The following is a 22,900-nucleotide window of genomic DNA, read 5'->3' as shown; positions in this document are numbered from 1 at the left end:
TAGTCAACAGCACACTTTAAACTTAAACTTAAATCATTCAAGCACAATAACTGATAGGGGTGACCAGAGCGTGAGCTTGAGGCTATTCATGCGGTATAGTCAGGTTCTACATTTTCATCCTTTTAACTATGCAAACCCAATGGAAGTTACACACTGTATACAACTTTCACAGAAGGCTTGCAAGAGTAGACTATGAACTGGAGCTGCATGTCCAAAGTAAGTATAATCTGGACAAGTGAATAAATACTTGCAGCGATATCAAAACCTTCCAAAACACTTTGCGCAGTGAATAGATTTCAATGCGTAAAATGTGAAGCATCAATTATTCTACACCAACAATACCCTACGAACACCAATATTAATGATTTTTGGTGAACATTGAAAAACATAGCAAAGAAACGCTCTGCTCCTTTAAATGTCACAGGATCCTCAATAAAAACCAAAAAATCTGTGGATGTTTTAAATCAGAAACAAAAACAGAAATTGCTGGAAAAGCTCAGCAGGTCTGGCAGCATCTGTGATGAGAAATTAGAATTAACGTCTCAACTCCGAAACATCAACTTTGATTTCTCTTCACTGATGCTGCCAGACCTGCTGAGCAATTTCTGTTTTAGTCACAGGATCCTCATTGACCTTGGTGCAACACTCATTTGTATTGTCAACTGAGATTATGAATACAGGTCTTGAACCCACTGCCTTTTGACCAAATTCAGCCATTCTAGCATGTATTATATATAAAAAGCACCAGTATTCAAAATTAGATTGTTGCACATCCGGTGTTCAGAGGGCCCTCTCCAAATTACAAAAGTCACAAACATAAAATTAATTTGCAATTTGCTTTCTAAATCTCATTTTCAAAAATAAAGAGAAAATCTGTCCCAGTTAAGTACCTCCAAATGGTCTGCTCTGAAATCCAGGGCTTTGAGGAAGAACAATGTGAGCTCGGACTGATGAGAGTTCAGTTGTTCCTTTTCTACATTATTAATATGCTCCTTGAGGATATCAAAAAGTGGACCTAAATAATTCTAGGCAAGATGCAAACAAGTTAGAAACCAGCTCTGTTTTCTTATAATTAATAACTTGCATTGGATGACAAATACTGTCAAGTGCTATTGTTAATGTCTGAATCATAAATTATAAAACAGTAATTATGAGCTGACAATAGGAATATTCTGCCTGTAATCACTGCCTGTCCACGGACCTCCACCCTCTCTGCCCGAGGTGAACCATCTGCTGTGCAGTGACAGACTGATGAATCACAACTGGAACTAAATGGTTGAAAATAAATCATAGAAATTTGAACGAGTAAGGTTGCAGAGTTTGTCATCTAGAGTGCAAGATGTTCATGCTGCATGCCGTTTTCCCTGGCTGAATGACAGGCCAATCTGCTGCTCAAGCTAAGGGACAATTCAGAGTTTGGAGAGGCACAAGGTAGCGAAGTAAAACTAAAATTGAATATTTCTGTATGATTTAATGTGTTTTGTAACATAAAAGGTAAAATATAAAATTCTGGTATATGATGATAAGGTAATTCAAACACAATTAAAATATATGTAAGTTTAGGTATTATTAAAAGCTCATGCCTGACAGCAAAGCATCTACTATTTGTAGATTTTGCAAAGCTTAAGTATCCCACTCAAAAAGGTGTAAAGAAAATTACAACAAAATGCTAGACAATTAGCCAACTGAGCCACAAGTGATGTGACTAAATGAATCTATAAAATATATCTGAATGCAGATATTTCATGCACCTAGCTGGACACATGACATTTTTATGATGTAAAATGCCACTACATATGGCACAGCTATATATCAATAGAAACCTCTCAGTATAATTACATTATAACTTTCAGGTTAGCACTTTGCTATAACCATGAGATTGAACAACCAAAGCAACTGACACACAACTTGAAGGCTTCTGGAATTTTCTATCATCTCCGACTGAAATGGTACAAATGAGCAGAAATATAACTTCTCAAAGGGGAATAATCCTACCTGATTGGTGCTAGCAAGTTTATCGTAGCATTTATTAATCGCTGGCAACAGAACTCGAGGAGCTAGCTTTGTGGCCAGTGTAGTTCGAAGTGATGTTAGACGTAGGTCAAGCTGTGAAGAATGGCCAGTCCTCGAGGCAATTTTGGTCAAGCGGGTGACCTACAGGAAAGTATCAGTGCATGTCAGTTTCATGAAAATAACATACGTGATTTCTGCTACACAGTAACATAACTTTCTTTGATGCTTACTTGTGTTAGGATGTCCTGTAGGTAGGGGCTGATGAAATGTGACAGTGTTTCTACAACTTTCTGCAATGCTGTAACAGCACTTAGTAAATAAATTTCATTGGACAGCAGTTCCTTCTGTTTTTTCAGGGCCTTTAGGAGTCCTGGGATCAGCCTGTACAAAAGTAAATCCATTCCCATTAAATTGGAGTATTGGTAGACTTCCAAAACAAAGTGATCTATAAACAAGGTCAAAAAAAAATCTTGTTCAATACACTCAGAGATAATGGGAACTGCAGATGCTGGAGAATCCAAGATAATAAAATGTGAGGCTGGATGAACACAGCAGGCCCAGCAGCATCTCAGGAGCACGCTCCTGAGATGCTGCTGGGCCTGCTGTGTTCATCCAGCCTCACATTTTATTATCTTGTTCAATACACTGTTCCCTTTTTACTTCCACTATTAAATTTTTTTCAGGTTGTACAGAAAGACAGCAAATGTAGAACCATGTGTAACAATTAAACACAGTAAGTTTCAGTGTAATCTACCTCATCGAGGGAAATGGAAAATTGACAGCAGAATCAGAAATTGTACAATATGGTTCCCCTATGCTAAATGTAAATCTTAAGTAATCATAAGCTCATCCGATTCAATATTAGTAACAGTAGGAAATATTCTTTTGAAGCAGCATTTTTAATTTATACAAATAATACACTATGAAGAAAAGGTTTTAGCCTGCACTTGGACCTGTAGCTCATTCATAATTCAAGAATGCAGAATAAATTACTCCTTGTTCTGACAGGGCAGATTCTCTGCCTTTACAAATCCATACTTCCTCTAATGCAATCTGAGATTGCTACAAGAAATATTATACAGAAACAAGACTTTCTGGCGTACTACTCCTTTGTCTACTATTGCAGACTATGATTCAATAAGTTCTTCTTGTACATTCTAAGTTTCTTCCTCAGGTTTAATACCTTGGAAGCTGTGGAATTGCCAGTGCTTTGAGTGCGGTGGTAACTTCAGCTATACAAAGCAAAGCACTTCCTAGCACATTCTTTTCTTCCTCTTCGTTGTCACTCATGACCAGGTCAACAGCGGTCGCAAGAACAGGCACAAATGATTGCTGATGATTTGCACCAAAGCATCTGCACAGAAGCTTCAGGCTGAAAAGGGCTGTCTGACGGTTAACCGCCTGTTCCACTTCTTTCTGCTTGCAGCGAGCAACACTAAGAAGTTCCTTGATCAGACTCAAAAGTAAGTTCATCTGGTGAGAAAAAATACCACACTTGAACAACCATTACACAGAAATATATATAAACATGGATAAAAAGACCACAAATATGAATGGAAAAGGCTCACACGGGGCTGGGGCACATAAGACATCTAGCCAAGAGAAGAAAATTATAAAGAAACAAAAAGATTGAGTGCATGGAAAATAGTATAGCAGATTAAGTTCAACATGACGCTGAGGGATGACTCAACAGAAGCTGAAAAAAATCATAAGGGGCATGATAGAACGAATATCCAAAGTATTTTCCCCAAGGTAGAGGGGTCCAAAACTAGAGGACATAGGTTTATGGTGAGAGGGGAAAGATTTAAAAGAGATCTAAGGGACAACTTTTTCACACAGAGGGTGGTGCATGTACAGAATGAACTGCGAGGAGTGGTGGAAGCTGGTACAATTACAACATTTAAAAGGCACCTGGATTGGTGTATGAATAGGAAGGGCTTAGCAAGAAATGGACCAAATGCTGGCAAAGAGGATATATTTAGGATATCTGGTTGCTATGGATGAGCTGGACCAAAGGGTCTGTTTCTGTGATAGAGAGAGATAATGGGAACTGCAGATGCTGGAGAATTCCAAGATAATAAAATGTGAGGCTGGATGAACACAGCAGGCCAAGCAGCATCTCAGGAGCACAAAAGCTGACGTTTCGGGCCTAGACCCTTCATCAGAGAGGGGGATGGGGAGAGGGAACTGGAATAAATAGGGAGAGGGGGAGGCGGACCGAAGATGGAGAGTAAAGAAGATAGGTGGAGAGAGTGTAGGTGGGGAGGTAGGGAGGGGATAGGTCGGTCCAGGGAAGACGGACAGGTCAAGGAGGTGGGATGAGGTTAGTAGGTAGATGGGGGTGCGGCTTGGGGTGGGAGGAAGGGATGGGTGAGAGGAAGAACCGGTTAGGGAGGCAGAGACAGGTTGGACTGGTTTTGGGATGCAGTGGGTGGGGGGGGAAGAGCTGGGCTGGTTGTGTGGTGCAGTGGGGGGAGGGGACGAACTGGGCTGGTTTAGGGATGCAGTAGGGGAAGGGGAGATTTTGAAACTGGTGAAGTCCACATTGATACCATATGGCTGCAGGGTTCCCAGGCGGAATATGAGTTGCTGTTCCTGCAACCTTCGGGTAGCATCATTGTGGCACTGCAGGAGGCCCATGATGGACATGTTATCTAGAGAATGGGAGGGGGAGTGGAAATGGTTTGCGACTGGGAGGTGCAGTTGTTTGTTGCGAACTGAGCGGAGGTGTTCTGCAAAGCGGTCCCCAAGCCTCCGCTTGGTTTCCCCAATGTAGAGGGAGCCGCACCGGGTACAGTGGATGCAGTATACCACATTGGCAGATGTGCAGGTGAACCTCTGCTTAATGTGGAATGTCATCTTGGGGCCTGGGATGGGGGTGAGGGAGGAGGTGTGGGGACAGGTGTAGCATTTCCTGCGGTTGCAGGGGAAGGTGCCGGGTGTGGTGGGGTAGGAGGGCAGTGTGGAGCGAACAAGGGAGTCACGGAGAGAGTGGTCTCTCCGGAAGGCTGACAGGGGAGGGGATGGAAAAATGTCTTGGGTGGTGGGGTCGGATTGTAAATGGCGGAAGTGTCGGAGGATAATGCGTTGTATCCGGAGGTTGGTAGGGTGGTGTGTGAGAACAAGAGGGATCCTCTTGGGGCGGTTGTGGCGGGGGCGGGGTGTGAGGGATGTGTTGCGGGAAATACGGGAGACGCGGTCAAGGGCGTTCTCGATCACTGTGGGGGGAAAGTTGCGGTCCTTAAAGAACTTGGACATCTGGGATGTGCGGGAGTGGAATGTCTTATCGTGGGAGCAGATGCGGCGGAGGCGGAGGAATTGGGAATAGGGGATGGAATTTTTGCAGGAGGGTGGGTGGGAGGAGGTGTATTCTAGGTAGCTGTGGGAGTCGGTGGGCTTGAAATGGACATCAGTTACAAGCTGGTTGCCTGAGATGGAGTTCTAGGTAGCTGTGGGAGTCGGTGGGCTTGAAATGGACATCAGTTACAAGCTGGTTGCTTCTAGGTAGCTGTGGGAGTCGGGGGGCTTGAAATGGACATCAGTTACAAGCTGGTTACAAGTCTGTTTCTGTGCTGTGTTTATCAATGACTCAATGTGATGCAAACTGGACCATTTTAACAGCAAGACCAGGAGCTGTGGAAGAATGCTTATCAGGTCAATCAACATTTTAATAAATAATACAGGGTCTCTTTTAAATTGCCATAATGTGAATTTCCTGCATTCCTTAGCTTGTTTCATCTTTCTTAGTTTATCAAGTATTCAATCAAGACAGAGAAGGTTCATAGCTGTCAAAAATACACCTGATGAACCAAGACCTTTGAAGAAATAACTGCATTGAAAAGGAAAATGCGCTAGATATTTGTAAAAGTGTATTTTCAAAAGGTCTTTGACAAGATGGTGCATAGGAGGCTTATTTATAACACTAGGAGGTCATACTAGCACTGAGTAGCTTGTGTTATGGCGAGAGATTGGAGAAAATGAATCTTTTTATCATTCAAACAAAAGTAAGAGGGGCGAATACAGAAAATTCTAGAAATATTCAGTATGTCTGGTAGTTTCTGTAGAGAGTTATCTGATTCTGATGAAAGTTCATCAACTTGAAATGTTAACTCTGTATCTCTCTTGACACTCGTTGCCTGTCATGTTGAGTATTTCGAAAATTTCTATTTTATTTTCAGGTTCTTAGCTTCCACAGTATTTTCCTTCTGCATTACAGGTTAAAAGGGATCCTGACAATGAATACTTAGAAATGATGAATGGATAGTATTTTCTTTGGAGTCATAATGCTAAAGCTTGAAATGAATCCATTCCCATATGCCTAAATATTACCGACAAGAAAACAAAGTGCACAGGAAGACCTTCGATTAGATGATAAATCTGTGATTAACTGAACTGAAGCTACTGGACAATGTTGACTTCTCCAGCTCCCCATCATTTGCTCTTCTCTAGCGACATTCAGGCCAGTACTTCAGCAGGCAAGACAAGATGCTAACAGATGACATGTTGGTCTCAACATTCCTTACACCAGTCCCACCACAAAACAAAGAGAAAAGGCACCAATGGTCTCCAGATTCTACATTATCAGATTAGCAGCCCAGATCTGCTGCTCTGTAGCTGAGAATGACTGCTTTAGCATTCAACTGTATAAGTAAATGGAATTAGATGTATACTTTAAAGTAAATAATGTTACAGCAATGGAACTAAAACAGAGCTCTTTCAAAAGAGATGTCCAAGCCATAATGATCCAAAAGGCACCCCTCTGGTGATGTGGGATTGCGTGTAAGGGCCCATTTGGGATGGTTTTGGGGTTAGCTTTCTCGGGTTTGAGACGGATGTTCTGGTTGAATGTAGTGGTGCAGATCAGATCGACTGATAGCTTGCTGGAGAGTTTTTAAAAATTTTTTTTAACAAAACAAGAAATGCTGGCACCTTTGTCTTGTTCCCACATGAAAAAAGACTTATGAAGGTTCAACTGTAATTTCTTTTCAGCATCTGACAAAAATTAACTCTTTTTTTCTTTTCGAGCAGACACCATGACCAGAGTAACAAAATGAGGATTCAGTTTTCAACCTCAAAGAGCTCAAGTTGTGAACTTCAAACTGTGACAGATGCATAATATTCATTTTAAATCGATACTGTTCATTTAGGCAGAAAGATCTGTGTCCAATTTTAAGAGAATGAGGCACTCACCTGATGTTCCTGCCACACGGCTCTGTGCTGCTGGAGCTTATTATTCAAGAGATCCATAGCTTTACGTCGAACTGAAGGTAAACGGTTGCTCATTAACCCTCGAATCACTGGGATGAAGGTTTCTGTCGGTAGCAAGGCATTTACCTGTATGTAGGTGATAAAAAAGCATTTCAACAGATTACTTCATAACTGCATTACCGCCCATGTTCTATCTGCCAGCCAACACTAAATGCAACACAATTGAAATATAGATCAGGCAGAAATAGATAATCTATTTTAATGATGTTGGTTGAGAGATAATCATTGGCTCTTCTTCAAATCCTGCCAGACAAACATGTAAGTCAATGAGAAGGGAAAACAGATCTTAAAATAATACCTTATCTTAATTACAGCACTCCAGCATTGTAACATTCCTTCATTAATGCATTTCAGTGTCAGCTTGGATTGTGTCCCTGAGCCACAGAGTGGGACCGAAATGGAACCAAAGCTGACACCCAAATGAATATTCCTTTTTCTTCAGAATCTTTTATTTAAGTTACAAGTAAACATCTGTTTTTCAGTTTGCTAGGGTAGCAAATTCAAATTGAAAAGTATGCCAGCAACTGGGACTAGGTAAGTTGAAAACCTACTTTATCTAAGAGATCATACGAGCGGTTGAGTAGAGATCTCCAAAATTTTGATGTTGGCTTCTCTGCATTCTCCTCCACACTGTGAGCAACCATGTTAATGTAGCACAAAATTTCTTCCAACAAACTAAGAAAACAAAACAGGATCAGTTCACCAAAGAACGACTCAGAAACCACTACAGGATCAAATGCAACATGATAACTAATAACTTGCAAAAAAAATGTGAAAATCGTAATTCATGGTTTATTTATCTGCTTCAAATTTTATACAAAGCAAGAGGACAATGCACTCCAAGGTAAACATGAAGAGATCCTCTCCTCACAATAAGATCACAGCATTAGCAGTCTCTAACCTATACTCGCAACCTTCCTTGTTCCTTTTTGTCCGGACAATTAGCAGGAGAATCTGAATGATAATAAATTCAGAGAGACACTCAAGTACTTCCATCACCTTAACACTAAGAACACTATTTAGCACCTAGACTGCAGTGGTTGAAGAAGCTGGCCCACTACCAGTTGAGTGTAAAATGCAGCCTCCCCAGCATTATCCAATCTGAGGACAAATCAAAACAACTATGATTTTTAATTATTCAGATTCTTCTTGAATATATGATAATTTTATGTGGTTATTTTACTCAGTTTTAATTGTTTTCTGTGCAGATGATAGTTGGCTGCAAGCTTCTGGCTACATTTCTTTTTGACGCTCAAAGTTTATTCATTAATGATCGTCCATCAGAAGTGAACTGGGTGACAAATTAATTGCAGCTGAACAGCATAAACACCATAGGCTCTGTCATGTTTTGGATTTTCTTTTGACATAATGTTAACATGCAGGTTCAGTTAGCAGTTAGGAAGGCAAATGCAGTGTTCATATTCATTTTGAGAGGGCTAGAATACAAGAAAAGGGACGTACTGCTGAGGCTGTGGAAGACTCTGGTCACATAACATTTAGAATATTGAGAGCAGTTTTGGGCCCCATAACTAAGGCTGGATGTGCTAGCCTTGAAGGGGTGCCAGAGGAGGCTCACAAGAAAATGATACGGAATGAAGGGCTTATCATATAAGCAGCGGTTGAGGACTCTAGGTCTGCTTTCAATAGAATTTAGAAACATGAAGGGCGATCTCAGTGAAACTTACAGAAAACTGATAGGCCTAGTTAGAGTGAATGTGGAGAAGATGTTTCCACTAGTAGAAGACACTCGGACCTGAGACCACAGCCTCAAGAATGAAGGGACGATGCTTCAGAACTGAGACAATAAGGAATTTCTTCAGCCACGGGGTGGTTAATCTATGGTGCTCATGGCCTTCACAGGCTTCTGCGGCCAAGTCATTGAGTGTATTTAAGGATAGATAGAGTCATAATTAGTAAGGAGATAGAGTCTTAATTAGTAAGGAAATCAAAAGTTATTGGAAGAAGGCAAGAAAATGAGGCTGAGAAGCATATGGTCTACTATTTTCCACATAGAAAATTGCAAATGAGTTCCATTTAAGCAATAAAATCTGTTTGCAGGTTTGATATTCTCCTTGCAGCACAATGGGTAGTTCCCTGCCTTTGCCCTAGAAGCTCCAAGTTCAGTTCAGGTTGCATTCAACAACCTGACAGACAAGGCATGTGTGTTCGTAACATATCAGATGGTAAGCGTGAGAAAGGTGCATAGTTCCAGGCTACAACATGCATATAAAAGTTAATGTTGCTATGAGCAGCTGGATTTCCTGGAGGGCTCAATTGGTGGGATAGGTGGTATGGATCAAATTGATGGCAACAGCATGAGGTTTGATCCTCATGTGTAGCTGGGGATTTGGGACCTGCCTCCTTGACCCATGGTGGCAGTCTTGACAATATGGGTCAGACTCTTCGGGCAGGGGACTTAAGAAGAACATTCTCCAACTGCAGCAGTACACTGCAACTCTTAAGACAAAGGTGAGGTTAAATTTTAATATGCTACCTTGCTTCAAGTTTTCTACAACTATATACACCTATAATTGCTGGAGTGGCTTAGTAATGTGTCCTGCTCTGCATTCTGCATATACTGAAGTTGTTAAATACTGACAAGGTTACTGCTAGTTACAGGTTGAGTTTAGACATTAATATTCAGAAATCTGAAGGGTCCTGACATGAAATGTCAGCTTCTCTGCTCCTCTGATGCTGCCTGACCTGCTGTGATCCTCCAGCTCCACACTGTGTTATCTCTGACTCCAGCATCGGCAGTTGTTACTATCTCTGACAACACAACAGATGATTGGTTACCTTTGTTCAAGCTTCTGCAAAAGTTCTTCTTCAGAGTTATCACAGTCTGCAACCTAATATAAAAGCAAGAAACTTGGTGAGGATGCTTAACATTTAACAGGAGCTGTTTTATAAAACAATGTTCCAGCAGAGTGTAAAGAATTTTCTGCACAGATTCACTTGGCCCAATAATCTGTGTTAGTGTTTATATTCCACATGAGCTTCCTTCTAGTTTAATCATTTCTTCACACACCACTCCAAGTTCCTCTATTCCCTTCTCCCTCATCAATCCAATAGGTGTCCTTTTAGTACCCATTAAAATGACTGTGATTAGGAAATACAAACAGAAGAAACAGGGTTTGATTTTATCTGACAATATAAATGATTGCCTCAATTAAACAATTATCATAAGAACATAGTAACAGAAAAATAAATAAGAGTAATAACAAACAAAAAAAATTAAAAACAGACCACACTAGCAGCACTTTTTGCAGAAGATTATAGGTTGTATCTCCTTTATTCAGCACACATTAGTCTGCAACCACAACGCTTCAGTTAAAGACACCTTCTCAGTTTCATTCCTTCCAGTGTGATTCTGAAGTTTGTTTTAAAAAAATCTGTACTCAGTAATAATTGGTTTATTGCTAGTTGCAGAGGGAGTAGTTGTTAAATACCGACAAGGTTACTGCTAGTTACAGATTGAGTTTACTCATTAAGCTCCTCCCCGATTGTCACTCTCAGAACTCCACAATGAGGTGCTGGTATTCTGAAACACCTTATTAAAGTTGTCTTTCTTCAGTACCAACACCTCATCCTCCTTAGAAATGCCAGCAAGGCCAAGGTGGCCAGAGAGCAGGTTGGGCTTCAGTCTCAGCGTGAGGGGACTGCACAGGTCAAGATTATTGGGAGTATGCTGGACACATGACCACCCATGGTCTGGAAAATTCTCCCCTCTGGCAAAGGCTAGGTTCTGAGGTTGCTGGATAACAAGACGTACAACGTGCCTTAAATGAATCTATTCCAGAGATCCATGGGACCCGCAGAAGGTTATTTTGAAACAACAGCAGATGCTAGAAAAACTCAGGCAGCCAATGTAACATTAACTCTATTTTCCTCTTCACAAGTTAACGATCATTCATTGAAACGTTTCTTTGGTTTGAGCCAACACCTTTTTTAAAAAGCCTAGACTTCTCCCTCAGCCAAGACCCTCTGCAATTTTTACATACTTGACAGTTAACATGCTTGTCTAAATTATTTTTTTTACAAATTATTCGCCGTAATCCCTAAATCAGTCATCTAGACTTGCATGAGTGACATTTTTAAGTTTTAATCATTAAACATGTGAAGTCATTTAAGATTTTTCCCTTTAGAAATTAAATTTGTCGCTAACTAGGCACTTGATTAGATTAGACTCCCTACAGTGTGGAAACAGGCCCTTCGGCCCAACAAGCCCACACCGCCCCTTGAAGCATCCCACCCAGACACATCCCCCAATAACCCACACACCCCTGAACACTACGGGAAATTTAGCATGGCTGATCCACCTAGCCTGCACATCTTTGGACTGTGGGAGGAAACCGGAGCACCCGGAGGAAACCCTCACAGACACGGGGAGAACGTGCAAACTCCACACAGACAGTCTACAGAGGCTGGAATCGAACCCGGGTCCCTGGCACTGCGAGGCTGCGGTGCTAACCACTGGGTCACCGTGAAACGTGAGACTCTCATATAAGTCATTCAGTAGAGGAATTAGCTTGAAAATATACGGTAGTAAGTATAAAATCAGAGCAATTTTATTGTTTTCCAGTAAAATAAACAGTGGACTGAAATACTGTTGAAGAACTGGGAATGGACTACATAGGATTATGTAGGATACATGGCACAGAAACAAATCACTTGACCCAACCAGTCCATATCAATATTTATTCTGCTACCATTGATGAAAAGAAGTTATGTTGATTAAGTTTCTCATCATGCACTCATCAGGACAGGTGGAATAACTGCAGATTTAAAAGGGAGCAAACTTATACTGCATTAGAAAGAACAACGTTACATCGCTAGATCCACCGACAATGTAGCGTTAGTGTAATTCATAGATATTTGATATTGTTCAGTTGTGTATTATGCAAATTCTTGCATGGGCTTAATTCTTATCGCCCACTTTTGGATTCAAACAGTGTCAACTCTCGAGTCACGCAAGATGGGAAGGTATCTCAAAAATTTGGGCAACAGGTAAATGTAGCCATTTCATGCTACATGCAACATGAATGGTATCTTCCATTAACAGGATGCCAACATCAAACCAAAAAGATGTTTCCCCTACCACACAACTGACTAAGTAGTATAGAACTGACTAAGAAGTTCACTGCCACTACAATAGAATTGACTTGACAACTAATCAGCACCATTTTCTCATGGAAAAGTGACAGTTGCTTCCTTTTAAATTTGATTTTCTTACAACTGTCTTGATGAGTACAATATGAAAATCTTCGACAGCCTGTCCCTTTTTTTAAGGAATATTCCAGTTTTGAGTAGCAGCAACGTTTTTATGCTCTAGAGCCTCCTACCTTTTCTCATCTCAATCCACCAATGTAACCCTCCTTCCCTCCCTTTCTAGCTCATATGTTTGTCTAGCTTCCCCTTCAAAGTATCTGTACTATTCACTTCAAACTATTTGCTGTGACAATAAGTTTCACATCCTCACGACTTTTTAGGCAGTGCGGTTTCTTTTGAATTCCAGAATGAATTTCCGTGTGATTATTTATACTGATGACTGCTAGCTATCCTCTTACTCACAAGTGGAAATATTCTTTCTCTACCAATTTTTCAAAACCTTTCATAATTTTAAAAGAGGCCCAATTTTTAATTCTTTCCTGATACTTACACTCATGCATTTAATATCAAGTAAATCTTCCTTGCACCTTCTCCAGTGCTTCCATATCCTTTCTTATAATTCACTATTATTTTTGGCAGCTTGTGGCAAAAGAAAACAGAGGGCTTATGAGAAACAGAATTTACTATGGTCTAGAGGTATTTGGAACCAGAGATAATGGGAACTGCAGATGCTGGAGAATCCAAGATAACAAAGTGTGGAGCAGGATGAACACAGCAGGCCAAGCAGCATCTTAGGAGCACAAAAGCTGACGTTTCGAGCCTAGACCCTTCATCAGAAAAGGGGGATGGGGAGAGGATTCTGAAATAAATAGGGAGAAAGGGGGAGGCGGACCGAAGATGGACAGAGGAGAAGATAGGTGGAGAGGAGAGTACGAGTGGGGAGGTAGGGAGGGGATAGGTCAGTCCGGGGAGGACCGACAGGTCAAGTGGGGGGGGGGGGGGAGAATGAGGTTAGTAGGTAGGAAATGGAGGTGCGGCTTGAGGTGGGAGCACACCTATCCCCTCCTCTGTCCATCTTCAGTATGCCTCACCCTCCCTCCCTATTTATTTCAGAACCCTCTCCCCATCCCCCTTTTCTGATGAAGGGTCTAGGCCCGAAACGTCAGCTTTTGTGCTCCTAAGGTGCTGCTTGGCCTGCTGTGTTCATCTAGCTCCATACTTTGTTATCTCGTATATGGGGTATTTATTTGAATCTACAGTAGTGAATGGATATGCACAATATAATCTGTAAAGTGGACTAATACTGTTCCATTCCACTGGAGAAATAAGAAAGGAACAGTTGTTTAATACTAGGCAAGAAAAACTTCTTCAATATGAAGTGCCAAAATATTCAGGATGCACAAATCTGTATGTACAAATAATTATATGAATAGAAACAAACCAAAGTTACCTTTCCAACAAAGCTGTTGGAGGCAAGAATCTGAGCCATGAATGAGACAGAAAGAAATTTGAAATGCCGCAGCTGTTTGGCTGTATGAGTGTCTACGTTGAACAGTAGTTCCTCTTCACTCTGGTTCCTTGCTTTGCTCTCCTTCATCCTTAATTTTCTCTGTCCTTCAGCTACTTTAAAGAAAATACATTCAAGAAATGAATGTGTAATAAGGAACACGGCATGTGTTAACAACGAATTAGTAGAGTCTAGCAAAGATGTTAGGGCAGCTTAGCAAGAAAATAATAATAATATTAACATGCAAAAGAGAAGTATCTATGTTAAGCAGAGTTCGATAGTCCTCAGGAAGCCTTCTTAAAACATGACTGAACTATGTAAAACCTAGAAACCTGAAAGCTTGATGGAAAAACAAACTTGGGCAGTAAAGGTCACTGCACCTGTCATATCCACATTGGTTACTTCACTTACACCATTCTCTAAGTTTGAAAATAAGTGCTGATTTAACTTTACCTTAAATAACATTTCTACACACCTCATTTTAACCAGTGAAACAATCTGACATATCAATGAAATCAGCCTAAATTGACTGGGTGAACTCCCCTCAGTACGTTTCTACTTGTCCACTGTAATATTAGTGGAAGAGCCGTGAAAACAGCAGGAAATATGGTATAAATGCTATTTTGCGGGGTGCCTGCAGTGTTTTTAATGAGGTTACAGCAGACAAATCAGAGAACATTCATGGACATTCACACCCAAGATTCTTAGATAAAGTCTCAAAATTAATAAAGAGGAAGAATATAAATAATGTTTTAAAGCCAATAGAATAAAGTGGAGAATACAAATACTGCTTTAAAGCCAAATGAGTTCCCTCATTGAATGTTTTGTTTCGATTAGTAATTTATTTAAAATACCGAAATGTTTGAGGAGACAGCAGTGCAGTATTTTGAATACTCCACTCTGGGACATGCATTTACTTTTCCATTTAAATTCCCTGATTTATTGATTTATGATATGATACAAAATGCACCATTTGAAGTTAACAACATGCTATCTTGTACTTACTTTCTTCCTTTTCTTCTGGGAGCTTTGCTAAGTAACACAAAATATTGATGAAGCTCTGTAGCTGGTCCTGCACACTGAACTCGCAGCAAACGGCTATCCAGAATTCAACATCTCTTTCTACAGCAGCCTCCTGTTAGTGGAAGGAAAAAAAAACAGAACTTTGTTGAAGTGCAAAGTAAAATCTAATTCATAAGTGATTGTTTCAGAAAACAGAAATTCAATTTGGAACTGTCCGGGGCAGAGAGAGTAGAAGAAAGAGAGTTGACTGAAACTTCTTGAAATTATCGTTACAACTTTGGGCAAGCTAAAGCTCTTCTTTTCCTGACAGGCTTAATTTTCATGGACCACTGTCTAACATCTGACATTAAGACTTAAAATCCATGAGGAAATGGCTTGAATCCCATGCACGGTGTGAAGCTGTAGTAGTGTCTCTGCTTGATTTGCAATCCATCCACTCCTACCACCACTAACATTCAGGAGCAACAGTAATGTGGTCTACATGATGCACTGCAGAAATTCACCAAGTTTCCTCAGACAGCGCCTTCCGAACCCATGATCACTTCCGTCTAAAAGGAGAACGTCACCAGATATATAGAAACACCACCATCTCCAAGTTACACATCATCTATAAATGGAAATATGTCACCAATCTTTCAGTGTCCCTGCATCAAAATCCTGCAAGTCCCTCCCCAACAGCACTGTGGGTCTACCTGCAGTGCACTGACCTCAAGAGGCAGCTCACCACCAGCCTCTTAAGGGCACCCAAGGACAAAAAATGCTGGCCCAGTAAGCACTGCCTCCATCCCATGAATATATTAAACAAAGGTATAGCAACAAAGTTATTAACTACAAGTTGCTATGACCCCAGAGTATTTCCTTTTCTTGAAAATTTTACATGATTAAGTTCCTTTCTTTCGTCTGAAATTTTAATTCACAGACTTCAGGAACAAGCTCATAAACATGAAATATTGCTTTTTGTTTCAACAGTTTCATCATCTGCATTATCTTCTGACAATGTATACATCCATAGCTGTACCTGTCAAAAACAAGTAAATGTAAATTAAATGCAAATGTAAATCATTAAATTAAGGTCCAAACATCTTTTTGACTACTCATCTACCCAGCAACCTGTTCAAATGAGGTGAGATATCTATCAACTCCATCCTAACTAAGTGTAGGCAGCATGCACAGATTTTTAGTTAAATCAAATCCAGCATTAAAATCAGAATCATCCTCTGAGTGCTCTCATTTCTCTAAACTTTTCTTTGGCAAGCCATGTTGTCTGATTTGGCTTATCTCTTTGAAGTTCAAACTTCTTAAATATTATTTTCATGTCCTTTTGTTTCTTCAGTTGAGTTATAATTTTGAGCATTTCATCCTTATTAAATCTTGCTTTTATTTCCACTTTCAGTTTATCTGGTAATTATTCACAACAGAGAATCAAGTCCAGAGAAATCACACCCATGCATGCACAGGAGCACAAAGGGACAAAGTGCCAGTTATAAGGAACCTCATCTGTGTTTCCTGTTTAAAGATATTTTCTGGTGCCGCTACCTCTGCTTGGGCAAAGTCTCACCAATTGTGGATCTGACAAGCGATTGTCCTTCACCAGCACTGTTCTCCATCACAGTGAGCAATGGGCAGACGTTGGAGCGTTACTACACTGGTACGAGAGAGGTCTGCCTCACCTCCAGCCTCACTGACCTTCTTGCTTCCAACTTATGTCCCAATCCCTCCTTCTGTGCCAGCAGTTAGGTGCTGTCCATGCATGTGCAGGCACTGGTATCACTGCTTCAGAATGCAATGGCACCAAGGATGCATGTCCAGACTTAGTCAGGGCCTGTGGCAGTCAGCTGACAACGTGGATCACTTCTGTAGATGCACAGGTGCCATTCTGGCATTCAGAGTAATCATCCCGTTTTCCAAAATACTTTAAACAGTACCATAAGCCCGAAGGGAACCATATTTCAATAAAGTAGGATTTTATGCACAGGAAAAAGATTGTTGGCTTAGAAACCTTCGTGAATCATGTCAATTCTTTGTAGTCTTTCTCACTCAATCCTTCTTGTTCTAGGACTGTGGGACGATAAGTTATTTGTACTTTAGCACTCAAGTGCAGACTGATTCCTGGTATTAGCTGTCCACTCTGAAATGCGTGGTCTTTACCTTTTCGTTGTTGGTTGTTGAAGTCGTAACCTTGGCCACATGCTGCTCAAAAAGAAGCAACAGGAGAGTCCAAAGGAAGCGTTCTGCACACACTGTGTTGATGAGCTGTGAAAGGATGGGAACTCTCCTATGCTCAGGTACATGTGGCATGGCATCTACAAACACATGAATGATTTTCGTAACAACATTTTCCACATCCTGCTTTGTTTCTGTAGAACCTTCATCATCAGCCTGCAAAAACACAAATATAAATAAGAAACAAACATCACAAGAAGTAAAACAAGCTTATTCACAACTCAGTGAATTATGATAGTCTCCATTTGTAACTTTTTCCCCTAAAGGACTGATTTTAAAAATCATGCCATCCAGCCACTGTCCCCATGTAATCAATACTTGTTAAAATAACAACACTTTATACAAATTGTTCACATCCTTGTCAGGAAATAATGTTGAAATAGAAGTAATGCTGCAAAATTTCTTAATTTAAATGATTAATTTAACTGAAAAGACATTTTCTACACTACGTAGAATGATTTCAAGGGCTGTTTCCAACCATATGCAGCTTAGAATAACACTGCATGAGCTGGCAATACGGCTACAAATTTTAGAAATACATCGCCTCAACAAACAATAACTATCCTTCAGCAGAACCAATCGTAACACAATACATCTAGCTCCAAAATCATTTTCTATTTTTTCAGTTTTTACTCAACAATAATGATTCATGCCAGTGTAATCAACGTGCAGGGACAATAGTATGCATAATTATAAGCACTGCCACCACAGACTGCTATGCTGCAGTTACAAAGCACTTCAGCAGCACTGAATAAGTATGTGACAGCTCCTCCGTGAGCTCATCTGTAGTTTCAATGCTGTAAAGCTTATTTCTTGAACTTCTTTCCAGAATATACTGATTTCTTTCTGGGAAATCTGCCCTACGGGTATTAATTGCTTTTCCACTTCTTCACCAACATGAAAAATATTTACACATCTGCCTCCACAGTAAATATCAAGGGGCAGAAGATGCCACAGCTAAGCTTAATCCTGTACTTGTTCTGTGATCTTTGCCATTAAGGCAAATTCCTCCCTTCCCAAATCTTGGGATGGTCAATTATAATATCCCACTGATATTGTGGAGCTTAAAAGAGATCAGAAACTGGACCACAACATTACACAGAGCTCAATGTCAAATGTACAGTTCACTACCTTTCCCCTAAATTACTACATATTTTGACAACTGGTATCTTCCCGATTAGAATATCTTTGTTCATGTTCCGTTCATATTACTTTTAAGGCATCTCAAATTTTCATGACTGGAAAGATGGCACTTAGCGATGATCTCCCAGAACTGCAAGCTAATTCTACTGGAGACATACATGATTTTGACAATTAAAACTCCAACAAACACTTAAAGGAAATAATCCTACTGAAAAACATGAAATTCAAAAGATATTTGTCAAAATAACTAGAGAAGTGATGGCATTTTAAAAAATTAATCTTATGACAAGATGACGGATGCAGATCTAATCATAACTTTCAAAAGGCAATGTACACATATGAATGTACAGTTGAAAGGGGAAAATATACAGGACAACAGGGAAAGAACATTTTTAAAGAAGTTTTTTTATGAGATGTGGGCATTGCCAGCCAGGTGAGCTTTCAGTGCCCATCCTCAATTGTCCACAAGGCAGTTAAAAGTCAATCATTTACTCTGGATTTGGAGTCACATGTAGGCCAGATGGAGCAAAAATGCCAGATTTCCTTCCCTAGATGACATTAATGAATCAGGTGGGCTTTTACAACAATCAAAAATGGTTCGTCTAGCTTTTTCTCTCTTACAGATTTTTACTGAATTCAAATTTCACCATTTGCAATGACGTGAACTGAACCTCCATGCCCCAGAATATTAGACTGGGGTTCTGGATTACTAGTCCAGTGCCATTACAACTATGCCATCAACTCCCCTTTAACTTACATTAATTGCATTGTTGTTTTAATGAGCCAGTAGAGGAATGATGAACCAAACAGTCACGTTCTGTTTCGTATGATTATATGTAAAAGACGGCACTTGTTTATGTATCTGCCACGGTTTGGTTGGTAGCACTCTGGCCCTGGAGTCAGAAGGTTATGAGAATTCGAATCCCATTGCAGGACTTCAACTAAAAAGTCTAGCTGAAACTCCAGTTCAGAACTCCAGAGGTGACATCTTCCAGACAAGTCATGAAACTGAAGCCCTACCTGGCATCTCAGGTAAATGTAAAAGATCAAATGTCATCCTGACCAATAATTATTTTCTAAATTACAAATGAAAAATGGTCTGGGTTTTATCACATTGGTGTTTGCAAGAGTTGTCATGTTTGCTGCATTTCTTATATTTAGATAGTGACAATACTTCAACCACAAAATAAAATAGAAATTCTTGGAAAAGCTCAGCATGTCTGGCAGCATCTGTGGAGAGAAATCAGAATTAACATTTTGGGTTCAGTAACCCTTCCTCAGAACAGTACTTTCTGTTTTTATTGGCTATAAAGCATTGAAATTGATAGATAATTACAATTCATTCTTTATATATGCACACACCATTTTATATATAAGCTTGTACAATTATGAAGCTAATATATCAAAACCAATTTGCCTTGATTTATGCAGGTAAACAGTAATTTTATAAAGAACTGGTTCAGCTGACCTCTCTGCAGCACCCCGACAATTCCTTAGATGTTAGAAAATAGGAAGACAACATACAACCTACCCTCCTCAACAGTACAGCCAGAAACAGATAGGTGCATTTCAATGAACTCTCAGATGACAAGTTACAAATAGACGTACAGTATAAGAACTAACAAGACTTTGTGATTCAGTGATGCTTGCAAAGAATTAACCTATTCAAATATTATAGATTTCTCCTGACTCCTCTGACTGTGTCAGCTATTATAACAGACTAGAGGGTTTACGCAACAACACTCTCGCACAACATTCAAGTAAGTTTGGACAGTGAACGTTAACAGGATGCATCTTCAGTTTCTGCTTTAGTTGAACTGATAACTCTGAATAATATCTGCATTCCACCAACATTTATTTGGGAGGCGCTACCTAAACGTGGCATGACATGCTGAGATGGTAACTGGGATAAACAGAAATAATCCAAAGATTGATCATGATGTTTTAAGTGGCAGGGATGTGACCATTTCCTTTGACAGCTTGTTCCACCGTAGGATTGTCCTGGAGAAGGAAGATTGTTGAATGATCACTGTGATTTCAACAGCCACAGCCAATTCCATCTTTACTCTCTACAGCTTTGGGAGAATTTTTTCACACAGTAAAAACAAAACAAAACAAACTTCACCATAACTTACTCGAATAAGTGCTGGGATTACGGTCTGTACTGTCTTGTTTATCACCTGGAAACTGTAGCTGTCATCCAGTCGCATCACATTAGCACCCATGAACGTAAAAATGGGCATGATATTATGGAGAACCTTGTCCTGCAAAATAAATGTGAACAGAAACAAACTGAAAATCAAAATGCGCTCTGTAGTAATAAAAAGAAATCTATGCACTTAGAAATCAAAACAGCCAAGGAGCATCACCAATACAGAATAATTAATGCATTAATATTTAAGCAATACTAAGAGTTATAATTGGAAAATATACTGCATAAATACTTTAGGAATAGAGAAAGTAACTAAAATTAAATGAGAATCTAATCACAGATATCTTTACTTTAAAATCCATATAGGTTGGATTTAGAAATGGATACATAAGAGAACGTACAGGCCCTATATCCTTCCTCTCCGACATTCACCAAATTCTGCACTTCCCCCCAAGTCTTCCAGCCTATCTCGCAACACTGTTGAACACCAACACCCCATCTCAGTACTCCAGAACCTAGAATTAACTTGAAAATTAGAAGATCAGCGATCCCTCATAATATCCTTCATAAGAAAGTTGCGTTTATTTCATGTAACATGTGAGCTTTACTTTTATAAAACCCCCGAGTCAATATGCTGACAATAACTTTCAAAATGATTCAAAAAGCTTTTGAAAAAGTTCCTAATCCTCCAGTTGTAACAGGTTGCACTTACAGGAAAAAATCCAGCAGCAGCACCCAGGAGAAGTAATGCATGGTGATGAGTCTGAGGCACATTAGAACCTCTGACACATTGAACAATTAGCTCTACGTTAAACTTCTCTTCATCAAGGACATCTGTGAAGCAAAAGTTGAAACTTAAATCTCAAATAAAAGCAAAATACTATGGATACTGGAAATCTGAAACAAAACCCAGAAGCACTGGAGATGTTTGGCAGACATTGCCAGACCTGCTGAGTTTCTCCATATTTTCTCTTTTAATTTTATATATTAAAATTGAAAATGAAGCAACCTGGTCAAGTTTGTGTGCAAGGCACTCAGGCCAAGTTATCAGTAACATTTCACATTTATAACATGATGAAAAGTAGCTATAAAATTAAGACATTTTATGTGCTTTTAAGTTTATTTCATCAAGTCTTAAAGATCATAAAATAAATTTATCAATTTTCTCACCCATTCTGCTCCAATACCATGCCTTTAGCTAATCTTGAAGGAAGAAGCAAAACCGTGAACTCCAAAGAGCATTCGAACAGAAAAGATATCACAAGCAATTCTCTAAAATGCATGAGATAGTAGGAACTGCAGATGCTGGAGAATTTGAGATAACAAGGTGTAGAGGTGGATGAACACAGTAGGCCAAGCAGCATCATAGGAGCAGGAAGGCTTGACGTTTCGGGCTGAGACCCTTCTTTGGAAATGGGGGAGGGGGAAGGGGGTTCTGAAATAAATAGGGAGAGGGGGAGGCGGATAGAAGATGGATAGAGGAGAAGATAGGTGGAGAGGAAACAGACAGGTCAAAGAGGTGGGGATGGAGCCAGTAAAGGTGAGCGTAGGTGGTGAGGTAGGGAGGAGATAGGTCAGTCCAGGGAGGATGGACAGGTCAAGGGGGAGAGGTGCAATGCATATCGGTTTCTGGATGGTTGCCAGAGATGGAGACAGAGAGGTCCAGGAAGGAGAGAGAGGTATTAGAGACGGTTCAGGTAAACTTAAATTTGGGGTGGAAGGTGTTGGTGAAATAGATGAACTATTGAGGAGCACGAGGCAGTGCCGATACAGTCATCCATGTAGGTATGGAAGAGGGATTCTTCGAAGTAATCTACAAAGAGGCAGGCATAGCTTGAGCCCATGTGAGTACCCATGGCCATCCCCTTTGTCCACAAATGTGACTGCCCTGGTCGACCCATTGTCTCTGCCTGCTCCCACCCCAATGAACTTATCTCCACCTATCTCAACTCAATTTTCTCCCCCTTGATCCAGGAACTCCCTACATACTCCGTGACACCACCCACGCCCTCCAACTCGTCCAGGACTTCCAATTCCCCGGTCCCCAACACCATCTTTACCATGGACATCCAGTCCCTGTACACCTGCATTCCCCATACAGATGGCCGAAAGGCCCTCTGCTTCTTGTCCCACAGGCCCAACCAGTCCCCCTCCAGTGACACCCTAATCCGCTTAGCCGAACTCGTCTTTACCCTCAACAACTTCTCTTTCAATTCCCCCCACTTCCTACAGACAACAGGGTGGCCATGGGTACCTGCAAGGGCCCAAGCTATGCCTGCCTCTTTGTAGGTTATGTGGAACAATTCCACTTCCATATCTACACTGGTCCTAAAGCCCACCTCTTCCTCCGTTACATTGATGGAGGATTGGCACCGCCTCATGCTACCACGAGGAGCTTGAACAGTTCATTCACTTCACCAACACCTTCCACCCAATCTTAAGTTTACCTGGACCATCTCTAA

At 40.4% G+C, this 22,900-nt stretch overlaps 1 protein-coding gene across 2 annotated transcripts in view; it reads right to left on the bottom strand.

Moving 5' to 3' along the window:
- Positions 1–22,900, bottom strand: part of heatr1 (HEAT repeat containing 1) — an 85,377-nt gene that overhangs the window by 8,286 nt on the left and 54,191 nt on the right. Inside the window, exons 28-39 of one of the 2 annotated variants that reach the window (XM_048536467.1) lie at positions 21,151–21,272; positions 20,422–20,550; positions 17,069–17,299; positions 14,903–15,032; positions 13,841–14,013; positions 10,078–10,130; positions 7,833–7,956; positions 7,204–7,347; positions 3,197–3,486; positions 2,244–2,394; positions 1,996–2,154; positions 891–1,025 (exon numbers count right to left, since the gene is read on the bottom strand). In XM_048536467.1, coding sequence (XP_048392424.1) covers positions 891–1,025; positions 1,996–2,154; positions 2,244–2,394; positions 3,197–3,486; positions 7,204–7,347; positions 7,833–7,956; positions 10,078–10,130; positions 13,841–14,013; positions 14,903–15,032; positions 17,069–17,299; positions 20,422–20,550; positions 21,151–21,272 — 1,841 coding nt within the window. The remainder of the gene's footprint in view (positions 1–890; positions 1,026–1,995; positions 2,155–2,243; positions 2,395–3,196; positions 3,487–7,203; positions 7,348–7,832; positions 7,957–10,077; positions 10,131–13,840; positions 14,014–14,902; positions 15,033–17,068; positions 17,300–20,421; positions 20,551–21,150; positions 21,273–22,900) is intronic. The other variant, XM_048536470.1, reaches the window with a different exon arrangement.

This window comes from Stegostoma tigrinum, chromosome 9, assembly GCF_030684315.1.
Source record: "Stegostoma tigrinum isolate sSteTig4 chromosome 9, sSteTig4.hap1, whole genome shotgun sequence".
In the NCBI taxonomy this organism is placed as follows: Eukaryota; Metazoa; Chordata; class Chondrichthyes; order Orectolobiformes; family Stegostomatidae; genus Stegostoma; species Stegostoma tigrinum.
Note: the sequence above shows the minus strand (reverse complement) of the source record. Positions and strands in the feature narration are given on the sequence as shown.